General features: G+C 34.4%; 1 protein-coding gene and 1 pseudogene across 1 annotated transcript in view; both read right to left on the bottom strand.

Annotated features, from left to right (window-relative positions):
* The window catches only part of LOC107676410 (disks large homolog 5-like), a 39,668-nt pseudogene extending 27,171 nt beyond the window's left edge, over nucleotides 1–12,497 (bottom strand).
* Nucleotides 12,498–16,515: 4,018 nt separating this feature from the next.
* LOC107676435 (annexin A11-like) overlaps nucleotides 16,516–23,600 on the bottom strand; it is a 13,138-nt gene continuing 6,053 nt past the window's right edge. The window contains exons 8-15 of the mRNA XM_016470980.1: nucleotides 21,964–22,054; nucleotides 21,800–21,879; nucleotides 20,730–20,786; nucleotides 20,531–20,624; nucleotides 19,521–19,616; nucleotides 18,013–18,071; nucleotides 17,680–17,802; nucleotides 16,516–17,206 (exon numbers count right to left, since the gene is read on the bottom strand). Of these exons, the coding sequence (XP_016326466.1) occupies nucleotides 17,147–17,206; nucleotides 17,680–17,802; nucleotides 18,013–18,071; nucleotides 19,521–19,616; nucleotides 20,531–20,624; nucleotides 20,730–20,786; nucleotides 21,800–21,879; nucleotides 21,964–22,054 (660 nt within the window). The 3' untranslated portion in view covers nucleotides 16,516–17,146. The remainder of the gene's footprint in view (nucleotides 17,207–17,679; nucleotides 17,803–18,012; nucleotides 18,072–19,520; nucleotides 19,617–20,530; nucleotides 20,625–20,729; nucleotides 20,787–21,799; nucleotides 21,880–21,963; nucleotides 22,055–23,600) is intronic.

The following is a 23,600-nucleotide window of genomic DNA, read 5'->3' as shown; positions in this document are numbered from 1 at the left end:
TAGAGCGCTCACTGGTAGTAATCGGCGTCTCTCGCGGCCTCCTCGCATCTCTTCAGGGTTTTGGTGTGCTGGTTCGCAACTTATTCTATAATATTATTATTATTATTTTTCACAAATAAAGCAACAAATATGAATAAAAAGCACAGAATCATATTTTCAAAATATTACTACTGTCAAAATAAAAGCTGTTTCCAACACTCAGCCAAACTCATAAACTCATCAGCCGATGCAGGTAATTTAAATATATAAAATCTCAGCCGATATATCGGTCGACTACTAGACATGTTATGAGTTTCTATATGGTTAGAACAAATTGCCCTCATAAAAGTTAAAAATGCCCTTGATAATCAACTCTAGGTGGAAATAGACAGGGTTAGAGCGCTCACTGGTAGTAATCGGCGTCTCTCGCGGCCTCCTCGCATCTCTTCAGGGTTTTGGTGTGCTGGTTCTGGAGAGACTGCAGGTCTGACATGGCCTTCATGCACTGCAGCTTCAGACGCTCGTAATCGTGACCCGGCTTCACACTCGGCCTACACACACACACACACACACAGATATATGCAAACGTCTTACACTGTGCAAAGTGATTTGGTTATCATTCATCATTTCTGAATCATTTCATTGGGAAGTTTCATGGAGATCACACACACACACACATGCACAGTAAACCTCAGTGTGCATTTTTCTTCAGGCTCTATCAACGTTCAGGTGAAGAGACACAAAAACAGAGCAAAAAGCCTGATTTATGAAATAGTAATGAAAGTAAACATACTTTATTTATACACATAAAGCACTCTGTCCCATCTCACGCTCACGTACAGATAAGAAAAGACGGACTGTCTAGCAGGGTTATAGTGTCTGAAAGACTGAAACCTCCAGTTCAGTAACAAAACCCTGTTCAATCTCCTCTACCTTTACCCCAATCACAGCATGAGAAGCTAGTAACAGCCCAGTGTTCATTTAGTATTATTTATATACTTTTATAGTATTTTATAATATTTTGAGCTAGTTTTTTATATATATTTACAGTTTTCATTTTCATTTTAGTAATTTTGTTATGTGCTTTTCTATTTAGCTTTAATTTACTTTTATTTCAGTTTTAGTCATTTTAGTACTTCATCCTAAATTTATTTTATTACAGCAACATTTTTAATCTTCTTAGTTGACATTTTCATCTAACATTTAGATTTTATTTTATTTCAGCTTTATTTAAATTAACAAAAACATGTTGTAATACTTTTAGTTTGAGTTAATAACTGGCTATTATTAACTAAAACTAAAATACTATATTTAACTAAAACTAAAACCAATTAACAATATACAATACAACATATACAGTGGTGTGAAAAAGTGTTGGCCTCCTTCCTGATTTCTTATTTTTTTGCATGTTTGTCACACTTTAAACACTAGTAAAAGGTAACACAAGTGAACACAACATGCAGCTTTTAAATGAAGGTTTTTATTATTAAGGGAAAACAAAATCCAAAACTACATGGCCCTGTGTGAAAAAGTGTTATAACTGGTTGGGCCACCCTTAGCAGCAACAACTGCAATCAAGCGTTTGTGATAACTTGCAATGAGTCTGTTACAGCGCTGTGGAGGAATTTTGGTCCACCCCCAGGCTATTTTAAGATCTCACTGTTGCATAGTCCTCTTCCAGTCTGTAATTTTGTGGTATGTGTATGTGTGTGTGTGTGTGTGTGTGTATTTCAGCTAGTTTCCAAAGCAAATTTTTTTTTACTTTTAGTTTTTAGATGTACTAAAATAACTAAACTAAAATTAATAAGAACTGTTCATAAAAAAACAATTACTAAAATTGTAACTAAAATGAAAATGAAAATGGAAAATATAAAACATCTATCTATTTATCTATCTACCTATCTATCTATTCCAAATATTAATAAAGACTGTAAAAGTATCTCAGTGATACTAAAATAACACTGGTTAACAATAGCAACACTGTTACAGCCGCACTATCAGATATCCGTGACCATAGCTACAGTGACACTGACAGTCTAAGATCTGTTGCCATAGCTACAGTTACTGTGTTTCTGTGTTACTGTACCTGCAGTCGTCAAAGGTGGTGCCGGGCGAGGAGAGGGCCAGTCGTTTGCGCAGGTCATCTCGTTCGCGGGTCACCTGTCTGAGCTGGAAGATCACCGTCTCCAGTTTCTCACTCATCACATGCTTGTCCAGGTGTGCAGGAGGGGGCGAGGATGCTGGGATAGACAGACATGAGCATCAGTGAATAAAAATTACAACTAATATATTAGCATTGTACACTATGTGTGGACTTTCCTACTGAAGAGGGAAACTGTAGGCAGGTGTAGAAGCACAGAGCTTTCAGATCAGGCCAGACATGTCAGGTTCATAAACTTTTGCTTCAGTTTGAGAGTCAGCTCTGCTGTTCATACCGATGTTATGAATAAACAATGATTTTATCTGGGCCACTGACGGCCTGTCCCATATCTCTCACTGCACAAAATAACAGAGCCGTCTGTCTCGTTTTAGACGTCTAATGGACGGAAGCGTCTCTCAGCTGGTGTCTGAGTTCACTCTGTGTTTTTCCCAGTGAGTCCCAGATTTCTCTGTTTCGCATCAGCAGGACGTCAGAAATATGTGCAGCACTGTAAATCATACACCACCACTGAGTTTGTGAAAGACGTCTATTATGCTCAGCAATGATGCATTTATTTGATCAAAAATACAGTAAAATTGTGAAATATTATTAGAATTTCAAACAGCTGTTTTCTATGTGAATATCTGTTAAACTGTCATTTATTTCTGTGATGCGCAGCTGTATTTTCAGCATCATTACTCCAGTCTTCAGTGTCACATGATCTTCAGAAATCATTCTAATATGCTGATTTGCTGCTCAAGAAACATTTCTGATTATCATCAATGTTGAAAACAGTTGTGCTGCACAATATTTTTGTGGAAACTGTGATACATTTTATTTTTCAGGATTCACAGATGAATATAAAGTTTAAAAAAAAAACTGCATTTATTTAAAATAACAATATAAATAAATGTCTTTACTGTCATTTTTTTAACAATTTAATGTGTCCTTCCTGAATAAAAGTATAATTTTTTTTAATTACTTAAAATCTTACTGACCTCAAACTTTTGAAAAGTAAACATATAATCCTGATTCAGAAAATAATATAAAATATAAAAATATAATAAATATAAATATAATACATTTATTATTATATAAAAATATAAATATAAAAGCCCTTCCATAATTTATCATTTGTTAATTTTTTTATTTTGAAAGCCATGCCAGCATCCAAGGCTATTAAATAAAAAAACAGGGTAAAAAAAGAAAAAGGTAAGTAAGATTTTTAATGTCCAATTTTAATAAAAAATTCTAATGTCCGCAGACTTAAAAACTTTATTTAAAAAAATCCAGGGTAAAAAAAAAAAAAACAGTAAAAACACTGTTTGCAATTAAATAAATATTTATAATAATATATTTTATCATTTTTTTGCATTTCCCTCCAAAAAAAGTCATTTCTCATTTTTGCAATGCCAAAAAAACAATAATATTACAGCTAGAAAAAAGTGAGATGCAATATGATGTTTCTGTAAGATACCTTTGCCTAACAAACACAGACGCTAACCGGACTCACCGACACTGCTGAGAGAACTGCTGCTCTCCGAGTCCGACGGCATCGCAGACAGAACGCTGCACGTGGAACCTGAAACAAACAAACATCAACATTTACTCCAGCGTCAGAGAGTGCATGAGATCAGTCCGGCATCAGTATCTGTGTGCATCAGTATATGCGGAGCACGAATGCAGGCCGGATCCTCTAAACCTGGAGACACATGAATCGAGTTTCAGCGCGCTGGAACGATGTTAACAATGAACCGGCCTGGAAATGGCCGACTCCCTGGGCAGGGAACTTACTACACGAGACACACCTGTGAGAACGGACGGACATCTCTACTTCCCTCTGAAGTAAACGGCGCAGAGGCCTCCAGCTGTATTTGAGTAACTCGAGCTGGTAATTGGGCTTGAATGGAGACTCAGTTTCTCTCTCAGGACGGGTCTGTTTATTTGCTCGTCTTTCTTTCATTCCACTCCAGAGCAGCCCATGTGCTTCATTGATTTATTATCGAAATTATTTTGAAATACAGTTCTTGTCAAAAGTTTGGAAACATTATAATTTTTAAATGCTTTAATTAAGTCTCTTCTGCTCAGCAAGGCTGCATTTATTTGATCAAAAATACAGTAAAACGGTTGCCCAAAGAGGGCATTAAATATTTAGGGATTCATATTCCTCCTTTACTACAGGATTTATATGAAGTAAACTAATTAGATGTATTCATAGCGACCTACAAAGATGGTCAGAAACTCCCTTATCTTTTAGGCCGTATTGAAAGTATACGAATGAATATATTACCCAGACTTTATAAAAGGTATTAACTTAGGTGAAGAAGAACATAAAATTTCGCTATATGTGGATGATGTCCTACTATATTTGTCCAAACCCCAATCGACAATACCCCAACTCAAAGAACTTGTTTCAAACTTCGGACGTTATTCGGGCTATGGAGTAAACATGGACAAAACTGAGGCATTAGATATTACAAATCAAATTTCTAAAAGGGTGATAAAACAGAGCGGTTTCAGGTGGCCCAAAGAGGGCATTAAATATTTAGGGATTCATATTCCTCCTTTACTACAGGATTTATATGAAGTAAACTAATTAGATGTATTCATAGCGACCTACAAAGATGGTCAGAAACTCCCTTATCTTTTAGGCCGTATTGAAAGTATACGAATGAATATATTACCCAGACTCCTCTACCTTTTTCAAATGTTACCTGTAGAAATTCCCAAGAGTGTATGTGTCAAGTTGGAGAAGCAGATTTCTACATTTATTTGGGCAGAAAGATACTATCTTCATTGAAAATTACTCATTCCGTTTCTCCTTTATCTAGTATAAGTACAATAAATAACTTTATACCATATGCACTAGATATTGGTTTTAAAAAATGGGCAAATTATGGACTAAAGTTTATATATTAGCTTATTAGTAAAGACCATCTCAAGTCATTTGAACAACTGGTAGAAGAATTTAAGTTACCAAAAACTGATTTTTACAGATATTTACAAATAAGAGATTTTCTTGCAAAATATAAAGAGTGGAAGAATATCATTAATCCAAACGAAATAGAGAAGTTAATGATGAAAATACAGATGGGGACGATTGACAAGAGGCTTATTTCTAAATTATATCAGGGATTGCTATCACTTCACCCATATAATTATTTTGCATACAAAGAACGATGGGAGGCTGAAATGCAGGCAGAGATTACACAAGAGGACTGGATCGATATATGTTCCGAGGCCCATAAAGTAACTAACTCAAACACATGGAGAGAATTTAAATGGAAAGTTATTACCAGATACTTCAGCACTCCACAAATTGTAGCAAAGATGCGAATAGCATCATCTAGCAGATGCTGGAGAAAGTATGGTGACCTATTGGGAAACCACACTCATATCTTTTGGTCCTGCCCAAAGATACAACAATTCTGGGAAGATATCTATAAAGTATTTGGAGACATATTTCATATTGATATTCCTTTTGGTCCAACTGTGGCTATTCTAGGAGTGATACCTGAAGGCATGAGGGAAAGGAGATTGAGTTATCTACTTCAAATATTATTTTCTGCAGCCCTAAAATGTATCACGTCTAAATGGCTCAAATCTGACCCACCCACATATGAACAGTGGATCTGAAAAATTAGATAAATTTACGAAATGGAAAAAATAACTTATTCCCTTAGACTTCAGATGAATATTTTGAGGCAAGATGGAGTCCAATCTTAAGAATAATACATGATAATTGCTAACTGATTATACATAGTGGAGTGTATTATGTATGCAACTATATGTACATGTTCACAAAGCATATGGATTTTCCTTTTATATATGTTCTTATTTTAAATCTTGAAACTGTGAAAAACACCTACTTCTTGTTTTTTTTTCTTTTCTTTTTCTCTTTCTTTGTCATTTTTTTCAAATGTCGCCACCCCTATTGTCCATCTCTGATGTATAACTTTTATAGCATGTCCTAATAAAAAAAAAAGTAAAAAAAAAAAAAACAGTACAATTGTGAAATATTATTACAATTTAAAATAAGTGTTTTCTATGTGAATCTCTGGTCAAATGTAATTTATTTCTGTGATCAAAGCTGAATATTCATCATCATTACGCCAGTCTTCAGTGTCACATGATCTTCAGAAATCATTCTAATATGCTGATTTGCTGCTCAAGTATTATTGGTGCTGAGTTATTAATAATGGTTCTTATTATTGTCAATGTTAAAAACAGTATTTTGTGGAAACTTTTTCAGGATTCTGTGAATAGAAAGTTCAAAAGCATTTACTTGAAACAGAATATGTTTTTACTATCACTTTTGATCAATTTAATGCATATTTGCTGAATAAATGCATTAATTTCTATTAAAAACACACACATACCCCAAACATTTGAATGGTATTATATCATGATTTCTGCATAAATATTTAGCAGCACAACTGTTTTCAACATTGATAATAATCAGAAATGTTTCTTGAGCAGCAAATCAGCATATTATCATGATTTCTGAAAGATCATGTGACACTGAAGACTGGAGTAATGATGCTGAAAATTCAGATTTGATCACAGAAATAAATTACAGTTTAACAGATATTCACATAGAAAACAGCTATTTAAAATTCTAATAATATTTTGAGCACATAAATGCAGGCTTGGTGAGCAGTATAGACTTCATTAACAACATTTAAAAATCATAACTTTTGACAAGTACTGTACATTTCCATAAAATGAAAGCTAGTGGGGTTCAGTGTCGCTTTGGACCCCTTCGACTTTCATTATACGGACAAAACTTCTTTAAGACATCTTTTGTGTTCTGCAGATGAAAGAACATCATAAAAGGTCACAGTTTTGACTGTCAGCACTGTGATGTCGGCACAGCGGGGCGGGTTTTGTTTACCCAGCACTATCAGACACGTCCTGATCCGGTCTGATGCGCCGTCCACCTGCTGCCACCCACGAGACGGCGACAGAATGAGCTCTAATCACACGCTGGAAATACCACGGAATATTTACTCAACCATTCAGTGCAATGGTTATACCATGGTAGCACCATATTACACCATGACCACACCATGGCACTGGCAATTATTTGCAAGGGAAACATGCACTGAAAGTACTGTGGTAATACATGATTTAGATGTTTCATTCCTAACACACCCATGCTGTATGCTGTTAAAATATGCAGTGAAATAATTAATAGACCAGAGTTAATTAACACCTGAAGTTAATTATGATTGTCATGTTCGTGAGGTGTGACACGGCTCAGTGTTACTATAGCGACAGATCCACACAGAGGCTGAGAGGAACTGGGTCAACAGACGGGAAAACAAGCAGACTGTGAAGTGATGCTGAACGTGAAATATTGACTCCTCAAAGTCTGATCCTAAACTGACTCATCCAAAGAGTCTGGATCTGAATCGATTCAACCCAGATAGTGCTGTCACGATACCAAAATGTCAGGAGTCGGCACCAAAACTAGTACAATTTCACGATTCTCAGCACCAGCTTCAGTACTAAAGAAAAAACCTCTGGAACGATTTTATTGAACTAAAAATAAAACATAATAAATAAATTAAATGGGTTAATCAGTGCTGTTAACTACAACTAAAACTATTGAAATTTTTGTTGAGTGAAATACAGCTGAAATATATGAAATAAGAACTACACTTACTAACTGAAATAAAACTAAAAATGAAATGAAAACTTTTGAAATATTTTAAACTAATAAAAATGACAAAAGCACATAAAATTAGTAAAAAATAAAATAAAAAATAAAACACATATATATGTATATACAGTAGATATAGTATCCAGATATATAAGATAATTTATATTTTTTAAATATATATAAAAGTACAATGTCACGATTCTCAGCACCAGCTTCAGTACTAAAGAAAAAACCTCTGGAACGATTTTATTGAACTAAAAATAAAACATAATAAATAAATTAAATGGGTTAATCAGTGCTGTTAACTACAACTAAAACTATTGAAATTTTTGTTGAGTGAAATACAGCTGAAATATATGAAATAAGAACTACACTTACTAACTGAAATAAAACTAAAAATGAAATGAAAACTTTTGAAATATTTTAAACTAATAAAAATGACAAAAGCACATAAAATTAGTAAAAAATAAAATAAAAAATAAAACACATATATATGTATATACAGTAGATATAGTATACAGATATATAAGATAATTTATATTTTTTAAATATATATAAAAAATAAAATATATAAAATACAATATAAATATAAAAAGAAATGCCAATTCAAAATATTAATAAAAACTATAATATAAATAATACTAAAATAATGGAGTAAATTGTAATGCTAATAATAACACTAATAAGTAAATAAAGCCATAAAGGATTAGCAAGCAGCCTTAAATAAACATGCTTTAGTAATAAAACAAAGAACAAAGTAACATAACATGAAATAAAAAAAAAAAATTTTAAGTGTATTAATCTGCATTTACACCCCAAAATGTTTTGTCGATTACTTCATATATAGTGAATCTCAATAGGGACTGTGTTTGTAAAGCTCATATAGCATCATCTGTCATTTGAACTACTTTTATGAAGCTAAAATTACTCCTTTAAGCCAACACCTTGATAAACTGAACACTGTTCATTTATCTAATGACCTTTTACGATAAAATATTCTTCAGCATGTTTTACAAGCAAAACAATGCAGAGAACAAGTCAATAAAGACTACAAATATTCTGACTATAATAGAAAAACAATCATTCTGGGTGTGTAAGGACAGACGTTTTGTGCGTGTGTGTGTGTGTGTGTGTGTGTGTGTCCCGTCTGACATTTAAACTGAGTGCATGAAGCTTGGCAAAGTACGGACCATAAACTGGACTTCTATTTAATTCTCTCCCACTCACACAGCTGTGAGCCGGACAACGGAAACTTGGACCTGACAGAGAAAGGCGCTCAATCTGTTGAGCCCTCTCTGTGTGAGCCAGACGGCATGCTGGGTAGAATCTCTGTGTCCTTCATTACTCGCAGCCCTGAGAAACTGACCCCTCTATATCAGCAACTGGACAGAGTCACGACAGCTCATCTCTCCAGACCAACTCTAAACTCGGCTTCCGCATGGGGCTTCATTACAGGTCATCTTCATCAGCCCGAGACTGATGACTGAAATTTAGAAGGATCACAGCATTACAAACGCAGAAGAATTAGGAAAAGAGTTTGTTTCTTCATGTAGCAATGTAGCATTGCATCAGTGTCTCAGCAATGGATGCTCTGCAGTGAATGGGTGCCGTCAGAATGAGAGTCCAAACAGCTGATAAAAACATCACAATAATCCACAGCACTCCAGTCCATCAGTTAACATCTGGAGAAGACAAAAGCTGAAACAAATCCATCAAGACATTTTTAACTAAAATACCATGGAGTCCATAATCCATAATAATGCTTCCTGAGGAGAGAAATCAGGAGAGAAATCTGCACAGATCAAGCACCGTTTAAAACAGTCCAAAACAGCTCTAAACAAATATGTGGCTGGATTTTGATGTGAGAGACAACAAGAGGTGGACTTTTTCACTGGAGGAAGCGTTATAATGGATTATGGACTCATATTTTAGTTAAAAACGTCTTGATGGATTTGTTTCAGCTTTTGTCTTCTCCAGATGTGAACTGATGGACTGGAGTGCTGTGGATTACTTGTGGATTATTGTGATGTTTTTATCAGCTGTTTGGACTCTCATTCTGACGGCACCCATTCACTGCAGAGCATCCATTGCTGAGACACTGATGCAATGCTACATTTCTCCAAATCTGATGAAGAAAGAAACTCATCTACATTTTGGATGTGCATGAGGGTGAGCACATTTTCAGCAAATTGTCATTTTTGGGTGAACTATTCCTTTAATAGCTTACCTTAACCTCAGATCTCTCGTCAGGTTCTGCTTTGAAAGGTCTTTATCGCTAAACATCAATGGTATTTTCCTTCTGGAGCATGGCAGTTGCTCTCTATAGGGCTTTTATATAATTAAGGCCATCAGCTGGTCTATTATATAGACAATCACTCAGGATCCTATTTTTTTAATTGATTGAAGCACATTTGATTCAGCCCAGAGCGTCGGGACACATCAGCGAGAGTGGAAATGATCAGAGACTCTGATAAATTAAGCTAAACAGGCCCCCACTGATGTTTATATTGACGACCATCATAGATCTCTAACTTGTCTAATTGATCGGCGATGCTCCATTTAACAGACAGACTCTAAATGACGCTTTCTTTCAGTCTGTCTGGAACGGCTGCACTGGTGCAATATTACTCGCATGTGTTTCTATGTCATCCAATCAGGTTCCAGTAACATGGGTTTAATGGCTTTCTAGGTAATGTAATTTGATCCAGCTTTAAGCTGCATTATTTTATAGTCGGCAGCTATTTCTGGCTTGAGGATAAATCCCTGCACGCCTGATGAGTTTTTCTGGCCGCAGGAATCTTAGAAACATCTGTAAAACATTTACTGTACGATGTTTCGCGCGGCAGATTTACACAACAGGTCAGTCGCAGCTTTATAAAGCTTTACGCACCGGCGGGTCTGTGTTTTCTAGAGGGAAACACATCAGCTGAACATCTCAGCATCTGTCTGACCACATCCAGCACATCACAGACCACGAAACACACGCCAAACCGCTCTATTCAAAGAATGAATGCTTCAGACAGAGTCAACTAAATATTACATACAACACATACACTCAATAATCCGAAACATTACATGTGGCTACAACCTGATCTGACTTGCTAAAACCGTTTTAAACAATATTATAAACATAATTCATGCATAGTAGTTTATTATACATGCAGTTATGATTTAATATATATTTAGAAACTATTTTTAATATTTGTACTTAAAAATAAATGCACATAAAATATAAAAACAAACTTACAGATTCATATATAGAACAATATACAGAAAAATAGATGATAGATAGATAGATAGATAGATAGATAGATAGATAGATAGATAGATAGTTCAAATTATATGTGCGGCACATATTATTATTTTCATATATGAGCATCAGACAGACAGACAGACAGACAGACACACAGACAGATTGATAGATAGATAGATAGATAGATAGATAGATAGATAGATAGATAGATAGATAGAAAGAGAAAGAAAGAAAGAAATATTCAGATGATAGATAGATAGATAGATAGATAGATAGATAGATAGATAGATAGAAAGAAAAGGTATTAAAGGGGTCATATGATGCGATTTCTCCTTTCTCTTTGGAGTGTTACAAGCTGATTGTGCATAGATAAGATCCCTGAAGTTGCAAAGACTAGAAAACGAAGTGTTTGAGAGAGGCGGGGCATAGAGGACCTACAATAATGTACAGTATTTGAAAAATAATGTGTTTTTTGAACATTAAAGCATGTCAACATATTCTGTTACACCAAATACACAAAATAATGATCTTTAAAAAAGCATCATATGACCCCTTTAACTATTCAAAATACATGTGTGGCAGATATTATTATATGCATATATAAGCCTTAATATTCCCTGCATGGCTTCTATATGTTGGAAATAGCTCATATCATTATTATTGGTTGATGTACTGTTTACAGTGTACTGTTGGTCCTGTCAGAAACCAGACACTTCTCTCCACTGCTGGAGCGACAGGCAGCTAAACTACACCAAACTAAAGTGGTTTGACCAGTAAACTTTGCTAGAAGGTTCTGAAAGTTTCCCCTCTCGATGAGCCGAGGCTCGGTGGAGGTTTTACCCGAGCTGTGGTGGTTCTTCACAGGCAGCAGAGCGCCGAGCAGCACCGGCTGGGTTTTCTCCAGAGCCCAGCAGAACTCCTGGAAATGGTCCCGGTCCTTCTTCTCCAGCAGCGTCTTGAGGAGCAGCAGGACCTTCTCGGCGCTACCGGAGCAGTTCGCGTCGAGCTCCGCTCTCTCAGCCGGACTCAAGCAGCCTGACTGGGCCAGCAGCTCCAGCACCCGGTCCACATCTGTGACGGACTCCGACAACTTTTGCTGGCACTGCTCTAACAACTCTTTGTGCTTGGGATCCATCACAGCCGGTCCGGCCGCTACAGAACGACACAAAGCGCTGAAAACAACGACGCTCCTGTTAAAGAGTTTTTTGTGTGAAATTGAAAGAAACAAGAAGCCATATTTGCGACTTTTGAGGAGACTCCAACGGTTTTTCCTTCTTCTTCGGCTCCGGAGAGTCTCACATCTTTGCCAGCGCTCTGTTTCAGGTCGTTTGACGCTGATCTGACGGCGCTCGTAACTTTAACTCGCTTTCGATCATTTTAGATTTGTTATAAAGTTTGACAGTTTATCACAAATGATCTCCGTAACTCCAGCGATCTGAGGCGCGGCGGAGCTCCGCCATAACTCCGCAGCTGCTATCATCTGCCAATCAAAGCCCAGCGGCGGGAGGGGAACGGAGGACGGGGCGGGGCTCCCGCCTGCCAATCAAACCGGTTCAACGAGAGGGGAACGAGATAGAGGCGGGGCTTCTGTGTGCCACTCAAACAAGTTAAATGGGAGGGGAACCCGCGAGGGGCGGGGCTTCCGATCAAACACACCTAGGCGTTCGATTTACAGATGAATACAAAGTAACAAAACTCTTTGTTTCTCTGTTTTTCCTGTAATTGTCTAGTTTGGGATGATGATGTCATCTCAATAACAAAAAAAATAATCATATTTCAAAAAATGTTACGCTGTCTGAATAAAATAATGTTATTTTAGTGGGAGTTCATATTAAATGTCGGATTGGTATTAATATTAATTTTATGAATGATAAAAATGAAGAACAATACAATGGAAAGTAGTTCAGCTTTCTAATATGAAAAACAAATTCATTACGTACACACTAAACATATTAAACTAATTAATCTGAAACTTTTTATGTTTGTACTATTAAAAAAAAAGGCAAAAAAAACGGTGGGATACAATATATGTGTATATAAGGTGCATATGTAAATTTTAACCCACAACGACGCTCCTGTTAAAGAGTTTTTTGTGTGAAATTGAAAGAAACAAGAAGCCATATTTGCGACTTTTGAGGAGACTCCAACGGTTTTTCCTTCTTCTTCGGCTCCGGAGAGTCTCACATCTTTGCCAGCGCTCTGTTTCAGGTCGTTTGACGCTGATCTGACGGCGCTCGTAACTTTAACTCGCTTTCGATCATTTTAGATTTGTTATAAAGTTTGACAGTTTATCACAAATGATCTCCGTAACTCCAGCGATCTGAGGCGCGGCGGAGCTCCGCCATAACTCCGCAGCTGCTATCATCTGCCAATCAAAGCCCAGCGGCGGGAGGGGAACGGAGGACGGGGCGGGGCTCCCGCCTGCCAATCAAACCGGTTCAACGAGAGGGGAACGAGATAGAGGCGGGGCTTGTGCGTGCCACTCAAACAAGTTAAATGGGAGGGGAACCCGCGAGGGGCGGGGCTTCCGATCAAACACACCTAGGCGTTCGATTTACAGATGAATACAAAGTAACAAAACTCTTTGTTTCTCTGTTTTTCCTGTAATTGTCTAGTTTGGGATGATGATGTCATCTCAATAACAAAAAAAATAATCATATTTCAAAAAATGTTACGCTGTCTGAATAAAATAATGTTATTTTAGTGGGAGTTCATATTAAATGTCGGATTGGTATTAATATTAATTTTATGAATGATAAAAATGAAGAACAATACAATGGAAAGTAGTTCAGCTTTCTAATATGAAAAACAAATTCATTACGTACACACTAAACATATTAAACTAATTAATCTGAAACTTTTTATGTTTGTACTATTAAAAAAAAAGGCAAAAAAAACGGTGGGATACAATATATGTGTATATAAGGTGCATATGTAAATTTTAACCCACATTCCTGGTGTTAAACATAATAAAACTCAAGTTCAAAATCAGAAAATAATAAGCCACCGCTGCTCACTTGTAATGCTCAAAAACAGATTTTGTTTCCTGATGCTCAGGTTATTTGGACTTTAATTGGATCATGGTTAAACAGTGAAGTCCATAAAGCAAAGAATGTATTATTTATGATTTATAATGTTTGATTTTGTGCTATTAAGTGTAACCTGTGACTCTTCTGCTTTAGATCCTCCATCACAAACACAGATAATAAAACACACTGCTCATATATCATCTCATACAGGAGCCATTCCTGTTCTGCAGCACCATTCAAAGCATTGCTATTAAAACATAAATATACCTTAGGGAAATATTTATATACAGATTTAACTTATCAGAAATATAATTACTTTTTAAGGTTGTTCATAAAGAGCTGAAGTTGAGGGATACATAATGACGTCAACTTGAAGTTCATTTTTATACTTTAACATTTTACATTTTTTTATATCTTTTAAAACGTCGTTTTTCAAATCTTTATAATATTTTTAATTATTTAATATTTTTTAATATAGGCTAATATCTTTGGTATCTTTCTTTTATCAGACTGATCAAACAGAGAGAGATACAAACCAACTAACATCACAAAACATCACAGAATCCATCAAATCCTCACTGCTGATTTCCCTCCAAAATGATGTCATTTCCTGTAGGGTGACGTCATTGAGGAGCTGTAAAGGGATTTCCAAAAGAAAAGACAGAGGAAGGAAAGTGGTGTTGAGGAAGAGAAAACTGATCAACAAAAGAAAAGTAATATATATATACAGTATATATATATATGTGTGTGTGTGTGTGTGTGTGTGTGTGTGTGTGATATATTATACATCAAAAGTATAACAAAAACACATACCTATATTTTAAATTACCTAATATTTAAATGCTTTCCAAAATTTAAAACAGCAAAACAATTATAAAACAGTACAAAATATTGTACAAAAAACATACACTGATACAAATCAGTTATATTTTAGTATAACTGAGATACTATTTAAGTTTTTATCAATTAGTTTTTAGTTTTAATTTTAATATTACCTGAAGTTTTTTTAAGTAATTTTGCTGCGTTTTGTCATTTTTATTAGTTTTAGGTATTTTAATGTCTATATCGTTTTTTTATTTTTGTTTTAGTTTTAGTATTTTAGTGCATCAAGTTAAACTGAACGAAATAAAATCAGTTAAATCAGTTAAAGTTTTTTTTTTTCAGTTAACATTTATTAATTTTAAGTGTCAAAAATTATTAATATTATTATTTATGGTTTTAGTTTTAGTCAACTATAATAACCCTCATATATACTTCCAAAAAGCACTAGAAATAGAATCCAAACACTGATGACGTTACAAAGATATCACTGTTTTGACCAATGGAAATTGCAATTAATCAATTGACCAACATTTAAAAGATGCGACAAAGTGCCCCAACATGACTTTTATGAGAAGTACTCTTGTTCTGAGAACTCAGTCAACTTTTCTTTCCACTGCAGCGTTAAGACTGATTTGAGAGGATTTGTTGATGAATGTTCATGCATTATTCTTGCAGTGTACAGTATAAGCTAAAGCTGCATGTGCATTGACTGTTTAAATGTGAATCTCTGATGATCAGATTATAGAGTCAGCTTTACATAATCTCCATCAGACAAACTCACTTTAAAACAAACATCAAAAAACACTGAATATAATAATATATAATATAATATTTGTTTGTTTATAATTGTGTACTATGCCAGCAACCACAGCTATATTCCAGTCAGAAACAAGTGAAAAACAGAAAAAGTAAAACTAAACCAATAAATTATATATAAACAACAAATAAAAGCAAACATTTCTAAAAGTTTTTTAAAACTGATCTTTGATTTAAAAAAAAAATCTAAAACTAAATCTGGTCTCACTTCATTAACTATAATATAATATAATATAATAGTTAATCAATCAGAGAGACATAAGTAAGTAAGCTATAAGCTGGAGTTCATTCATGAAGTGTTTTTATTAACCAGACACAAATGTTACTAAACACAACAGTACAGATTAGTTTGATTAAGTAAACATACTAAAAACACAGGCAATATATATCCCTGAAAAGGAGTAGTCCTCATGTTAATAAACAGGTCAGAATGTCCTGTTTAACTAGTGATTATCAGGATGAAAGATTGCTGACTTTACTGCCCTCTACTGCTGCAGAAATTCACATTCATGCTAGTCAGGGACGATGATAACAAAAAATACGTGAATCTCACAAAACTAAGCATATTTCACCCTAAACTCAATAAAAGAAAATGTTTTGCATGAATGAAAAATTAAGTCTATTTAGGAGCCATAAATATGCATTACCATGATGCAAAAATATTATTTAAAATAGTTTAAATTGTAAAAAAAGAAATGTTATTAAACAATGTTAGTATTTGTTGTACAAAATATTAACATAAAATAATTAGCTTGTATTATAAAACAGCATTTATTAAGAATCACTGTTCAGAAAAATGATAATTACAAAAAAATGTGTGAAAAGAAACACATAAATGACGCATTTCAGGAAATTAAGCAAAAAAAATGGCACGAAAAAAGTGTGATAATGCAAACAGATCTCAGTGTTCCTAAAACAGGCTTGACTTTCTTTAAGCAAAGCTCATTTCTTGTTTTGTTTTGATTTCGGGGTGAAATTTGACACGTTTTCATGAGACTGACCCATCAAGACCTTCATGATGATTGACATAATTCTATATTCTTCTTGCATAGAGATCATAAAGCTCACTATATAAAAACTATGGCATATATTTCAGTACTTCAAGAGACTCAGTCGTTTGTAGTTTTGGATGCGAGCGACAGCACAGATTTGGCATCAGGTACTGAAGACACTGTACAAAATATTGATTCTCTAGATATCATGCATAGTCTGAACGGATAGCAAAATAAAAGAAATGATAACATGCATTAGGATAATAATGTCTCTAAGGCACAAATGAAATGTTATTTTTGGCTGTGAACATAATAAAGATGTGAAGAGAGAGATTACAGCATTAGTTAACATGACACTAGTGAGATTATCTGACATATTGATATACGAGCGTGATTAATATGACGTCACATATCCAGTCGTCATGGTAACGCGTCTGACTTCCTGGTTCTTCAGTCACTTCCTCCACACAGCTTCAGGAGCAGTTTCTTGTAATCGCCAGTCGTGTCACCCTGAAGATTTGAGGAAAATAATATGCTAACAAATATTCATAACAGTCACAATATTCTATTTCTAGCTACGGAAGCACAAATAAACTCTTAGATGTATTAATTAATTATACTAAAAAAAAGTTACTAATATAATATAATATAATATAATATAATATAATATAATAAATGTTTTGTTTGTTTATAATTGCCAGAAACCACAGCTATATTCACAAGGAAAAGTTAAAAATAGAAACTGCTAAACTAATCTATGTATTTTAGTGTTGCAAATGCATGTTATCGTTTGCTTTTTAAAGCAGAAGAACCTCACGTGTGTTATTCAGCACTCTTGCACACACACAGATCTGTGGACTGCAGCTGAATCAGTGGGTGACACAAGTTTCCCACTGCGACATATTGTGTGAGTGTACATTTGTACGTCATACTAAGAAAGTAAAGGGACCGTGCAGTATATTGTACATGTGTGTGTGACTTACAGAGATGGCAGTGTAGAGCGACTTCCCGTACTGACGCAGATACTCCTGTCTGATATCCAGCATGTCCACCTCAGAGCGGGACACCATGATGCGGATCAGAGTCCTGTCTTTGGTTCCCACACCCTAAATAAAGGTGAACATCAACAGCTCATGCATGCATATTGACCCACAATGAGATTTTACTAACATACATACATATGATGTTCAGAAAACAAGCCTCATGCAGCACAGTGAGGCCAGAAAAGTACAGCGTACATAGAAATAACCCACGTCTAACCATCAGATCTGCTGCTGAATGACAAAACCATAGCAAAACAACCACATTTTCTCTACCTGCATGGCTTTGTGGAGACGTTCAGCAAAGTATGCAGCAGTGTTTTTAATGCACTTCACTGAAAAAAACACACAGATGGAACATGATTATAAACTTGAACTACACATTACTTCACATTATAGAAAGAGGAATTTAATCAGTTACAGAGTATCAATTTTAACATATTCATGTTGCAACTGTCCATAAAAGCAGAAAGCCTTTAATTTTACTATGTTTAGGGACTATTAAATCAACACATGTATGGTCAACTTTGGCGAAAACGAGAAATTTTGATATCTTAAATTTTTTAACTCCATAAATCAGAAAATGCTGTTTTTAGGGGGGAAAATGTTATATAAATCAGTGCGAATGATATATGAACAAACCCCTCAGTAGAAACCTTCAGAATACAGAGAGGAATAAAACTGCTAAGTTTGGTGTATGTAAGATCTGCTGAAGGTCAGAAAAAACTTTTAAAGGTTTGTATTGTAATTGAAATCTTTAGACACAAATAAATAAAGTGCAATAATAAAATTAGGCCAATGATATATGAACAAACCCCTCATTAAAATCATTCAGAATATAGATAGGAATAAAACTGCTAAGTTTGATGCATGTAAGTGATACTGAAGTGGAGAAAAAACTTTTTTTAAGAAAACTGCTTTTAAAGATATGTACTGTAATTGAAATCTACAGACGCAAACAAATAAAGTACAATATCAGGCCAATGACATATGAACAAACCCCTCAGTAAAATCATTCAGAATATAGATATGAATAAACCTGCTAAGTTTGGTGCATGTAAGTGATACTGAAGTGGAGAAAAAAACTTTTAAAGATATGTGCAGTATTGTAATTAAAATCTACAGATGCAAATAGACAAAGTGCAAATTTAAAATCAGGTCGAATGATGTATGAACAAACCCCTCAGTAAAAACCTTCAGAATATATATAGGAATAAAACTGTAAGTTTTGGTGTATGTAAGTGCTGCTGAAGTGGAGAAACAAACTCTTTTTGAGAAAACTGCCTTTACTGCCTTTAAAGATAAGTACAGTATTGTAATTAAAATCTACAGATGCAAATAGACAAAGTGCAAAAATAAAATAAGGCTAATGATGTATGAACAAAGCCCTCAGTAAAAACCTTCAGAATATAGATAGGAATAAAACTGCTAAGTTTGGTGTTTGTAAGTTGTGCTGAAGTGGAGATAAAAACTTTGAGAGATATGTACTGTAATTGAAATCTACAGACGCAAATAGATAAAGTGCAATAAAAATAACACATAATTGTGTATTTTGGATGTTTTCCTTCAACTAGTCTGAAAAAAACACAAGTTATGGAAGCAAAACAGGCCAAAATCTTAAACTTGACCTGTGCATGAAAAGAAAACAATGGTTTTGCCTATTGTGTCATGTTTGCATATGTAAAACATTTAGGCATTTTACTCATCATAACCTCCAATCTGCATCTTATTCAAAACAACTGAGTCTATTCCAGTGCTGTGACCAATCAGGGTCCAGTACCCACCCACTGCCACCATTCCAGACTCCACGTTTCCAGACATCTCACTGCAGATGCTCTTCTCAATGTCTTTGCCGCACATCTGCTGGTACTCATGAAACACTGAGAAAGACATTGTGTCCAAACGTTACTGACAATCTGTCAAACCTGGTGCAATGCATCATTTAATCTGCATTATCAGTGAATAACTTCATATGCAGTCTGTTCCTTACACAAAACTATCAAACAACTTCTAAAATAGTGCATAGACAAATGTGACCCTGGAGCACAAAACCCAGTCATAAGGGTCAATTTTTTTGAAATTGAGATTTATACATGATCTGAAAGCTGATAAATAAGCTTTCCATTGATGTATGGTTTGTTAGGATCGGACAATATTTGGCCGAGATACAACTATTTGAAAATCTGGAATCTGAGGGTGCAAAAAAATCTAAATATTGAGGAAATCGTCTTTAAAGTTGTCCAAATGAAGTTCTTAGCCATGCACATTACTAATCAAAAATTAAGTTTTGATATATTTACGGTAGGAAATTTACAAAATATCTTCATGGAACATGATCTTTACTTAATATCCTAATGATTTTTGGCATAAAAGAAAAATCAATAATTCTGACCCATACAATGTATTGTTGGCTATTGCTACAAATATACCCCAGCGACTTAAGACTGCTTTTGTGCTCCAGGGTCACAGATGTCGACTGTTATGAGATTTTAAGCATTGTTTTTTTGTCTTTTTTAGAGCTTGACAGCTGCGGTCACCATGAAATATTTAGTGTTAGAAATAACAGGTTTAGAATTTATTTTTTTGGCAATTATGGTCTAAGAAAGAGCAAATACAGCAGGAAATCATTCGAAACTGCAACAGCGTATGAGGATGTTCCATATGATTCAGGGAACTCAAGTGAATAAATCTCTCTAGTTGACTGCTTTTGAACAGATTGTCCTAGTTAGGGAAATAACAGCAGTTCCTGTGTATTTCTGTGGCCGTTTAAGCGCAGTGGGCTGGTGGTTTTTACCTTGTCTCAGATGAGGTTTACTGCGAGCGCACAGAATCGCATTAAACTGAGACTCGTCCGTGCCGACTTTATTCTCTCCTGCAGCGTGGAGTTTCTGCAACACAGAAAACATGTATCTGTTTCTGCACAACAGCAGCCAATATTGCACATTTACATTAAAACGTGAATTTGTTTAAGCAAATCAAGGCTCGTCTCCAACCTGAGCTTCCTGTTTGGCCAGAGAAATGTCCACAGTCTCTTTCTCATCTCGATTACCCTGAAAACAAACGATGGAAAACATTTGATCTATACAGTTCTGATTTCACTTCCGGTTTTTGACTGGAAATTAATATTTTGTGTTGAACTACAGCAGTGTTATTATTGTTTTTTGTTAAAAATTGTTTCTTTTTATTAAAAAAATATTTATAATATATATATATATATATATATATACTATTATTGATTAATAAATTAAATGGTAAAGGAAATCAAATCAAATCTAAATATTACGTGAAAATCTTAAACTTAAAAATCTGAAAAATAAAATACTGAAATAAAATGTTAAGTATTAAAGTATTATAAAGTTTAAGTATTAAAATTACTAAAAGTAAAACTGAAATAAATATAAATTAAATAAATTTTTGTTTAAGTTTATAACAAACTAAAATTAAAATGAAAACTCAGAATATAAAAATAAAAGCTATTACTATTAAATTTGATTTAGTGTTGCATATGCATTACTTTTAAAAGATATTACTATACTATAAGAAATAATGCTAGCTCAAAGTATTAATTAAAATATTATAATGCTATATTAATAATACTAAAATAACACTGATCTGCAGCAAATAAGTCAAATATTTATTCACAAGATTACAATGTTTTATAAACCTCCTACATTGCCATTTATATTAAATTAAATATTATTTTAAATTAAATTAAATTAAATTAAATTAAATTAAATTTTAAATTAAATTAAATTAAATTAAATTAAATTAAATTAAATTAAATTAAATTAAATTAAATTAAATTAAATTAAATTAAATTAAATTAAATTTTATGACAACAAAAAACAAGAGGTTTTGGTTATCTGATAAATGGCTGCAAGTTTGATTTACAATAAATTGTAATCAAGAAACTATTTTTGTATAGATATTTTCTTGTTATTTTTCACATTTTTAAAGATATGGCTAAAAACCCTGTGATTAATGATCATCAAAACATCAAATGCCCTACGAGAGTAATTGGTAAAGACGTGATGAAAGACCCAAAGCTGATAAATGTTTGTACCTGAGACAGAGAGACGAGCAGCCGGCGGAAGTGTCCAGACGTGTCGCTGCTGATGGCATCCTCCAGAGATTTACCGTACTCTAGACAACAAACACTCATCATAAACCTCTGCTAATGAAACACGAGACTGGCGATATTCAGCAGGTTTGTGATCACAGACTCACCTGCCTTATACACCTTATTAATCTCCAGAATCTCAGCATTACTACGAGAGGACAGAATCTCTATGAGACAGGCCTCATCGGTTCCTGCACCCTGAAAACACCAGGAAAACAATCATTATAAATACAACTCGCCATTTCTTTTATCATCTTAAAAGTGCTGCGAATTATATTCCAAAGAAACGTATATAATACAATTATTTGTGCCGAATGAGAGACGTATGTGAGCCTGTTTATTTGTACAGCACGTCACACATGCTCATAGTTTCAGTTTTACTTTACATACATTAGTTTAGGCTTGCCATTTATAATGAATGTTGTCTATAAAGAATGACACTGTAATTGATGTCTGTTTCATGCTTATATTTTTCATTCCTGTTCTGTTCTGGATATCGTTCAATGTGAAGGATTTGTTGTGGAGTAAAACACATGTTTATGTTTGTAAACGTTTCATTTACTGCTATTTAACATTACGTAAATGTGACTTATAGCCTAAACTGATGCGACTTCTGTGTGGTTTTTGCTCTCAACAATGCAATTTTGACTTATTTCACTTATTTTCCAAAAAATAACCTATTTTCTGATAAACAGGTTTTCATTCTATTTAAAAGTTATATGAATTTGGTTATTCACTGAAGACTTTATGCAATTAAGTATCCTCATATTCAAAGTCTAATATTTATATCTAATATATAAGGTAATTGTGACTTTTTTTCTCACTATCCTGAGAAAAAAATCAGAACTGTGAAATATAGACTCAGAATGCAAGATATCATTTTTTATCTGAATTCTGAGTTTATGTCTTGCAATTGTTTTGCCATGGAACAAAAAATAAAAAAGATAATTGCATTTAATCATTTAATCTCACAATTCTGCCTTTTTTTCCTCACAATTCTGAGTTTATATCTTTTTATATCTGAGGAAAAAAAAGTCAGAATTGTGAGATAAAATGTCGTAATTAGCTTATTTTATTTTTTATTCTGTAGCAGAAACAAACAAAAAAACAGAATTGCGAGATGCAAACTTGTAATTCAGAGAGTCTTGTTAAAGGGATAGTTCACCCCAAAATGAAAATGTGATGTTTATCTGCTTACCCCCAGGGCATCCAAGATGTAGGTGACTTTGTTTCTTCAGTAGAACACATATGATGATTTTTAACTTTAACCGTTGCAGTCTATCAGTCGTATAATGCATGGCAATGGTAACAAAATCTATGAGAGCAAAAAAAACATGCACAGACAAATCCAAATTAAACCCTGCGGCTCGTGACGACACACTGATGTCCTAAGACACGAAACGATCGGTTTGTGCCAGAAACCGAACAGTATTTATATAATTTTTTACCTCTAATACACCACTATGTCCAACTGTCTTTGGGCGCGCGCACGGCATCCGGTGCGTGAGGTGTGTACGCGCTCTGGCGTAGTTTACGTTAATGGGTGTGTTGATATCCAGCCGAAGAGCAATCAACCATAACTTCAGGCAAGCAGGCTCAGAAGTTGGGAATACGTTGGAAGTCACCACTCCCGAATGAGTTAGCGCGAGAGAACGTAATATTTTAGTTTTAAGTCGGTTTGAACAATCCGGATAAGCGCAAGTAAGTACCATTTTGATTAGCCGTCGTACCTACAATGACTGTG

Source organism: Sinocyclocheilus anshuiensis, unplaced genomic scaffold (assembly GCF_001515605.1).
Source record: "Sinocyclocheilus anshuiensis isolate Anshui unplaced genomic scaffold, SAMN03320099.WGS_v1.1 scaffold2270, whole genome shotgun sequence".
Classification (NCBI taxonomy): Eukaryota; Metazoa; Chordata; class Actinopteri; order Cypriniformes; family Cyprinidae; genus Sinocyclocheilus; species Sinocyclocheilus anshuiensis.
This window is presented reverse-complemented; position numbering and strand designations above follow the sequence as displayed.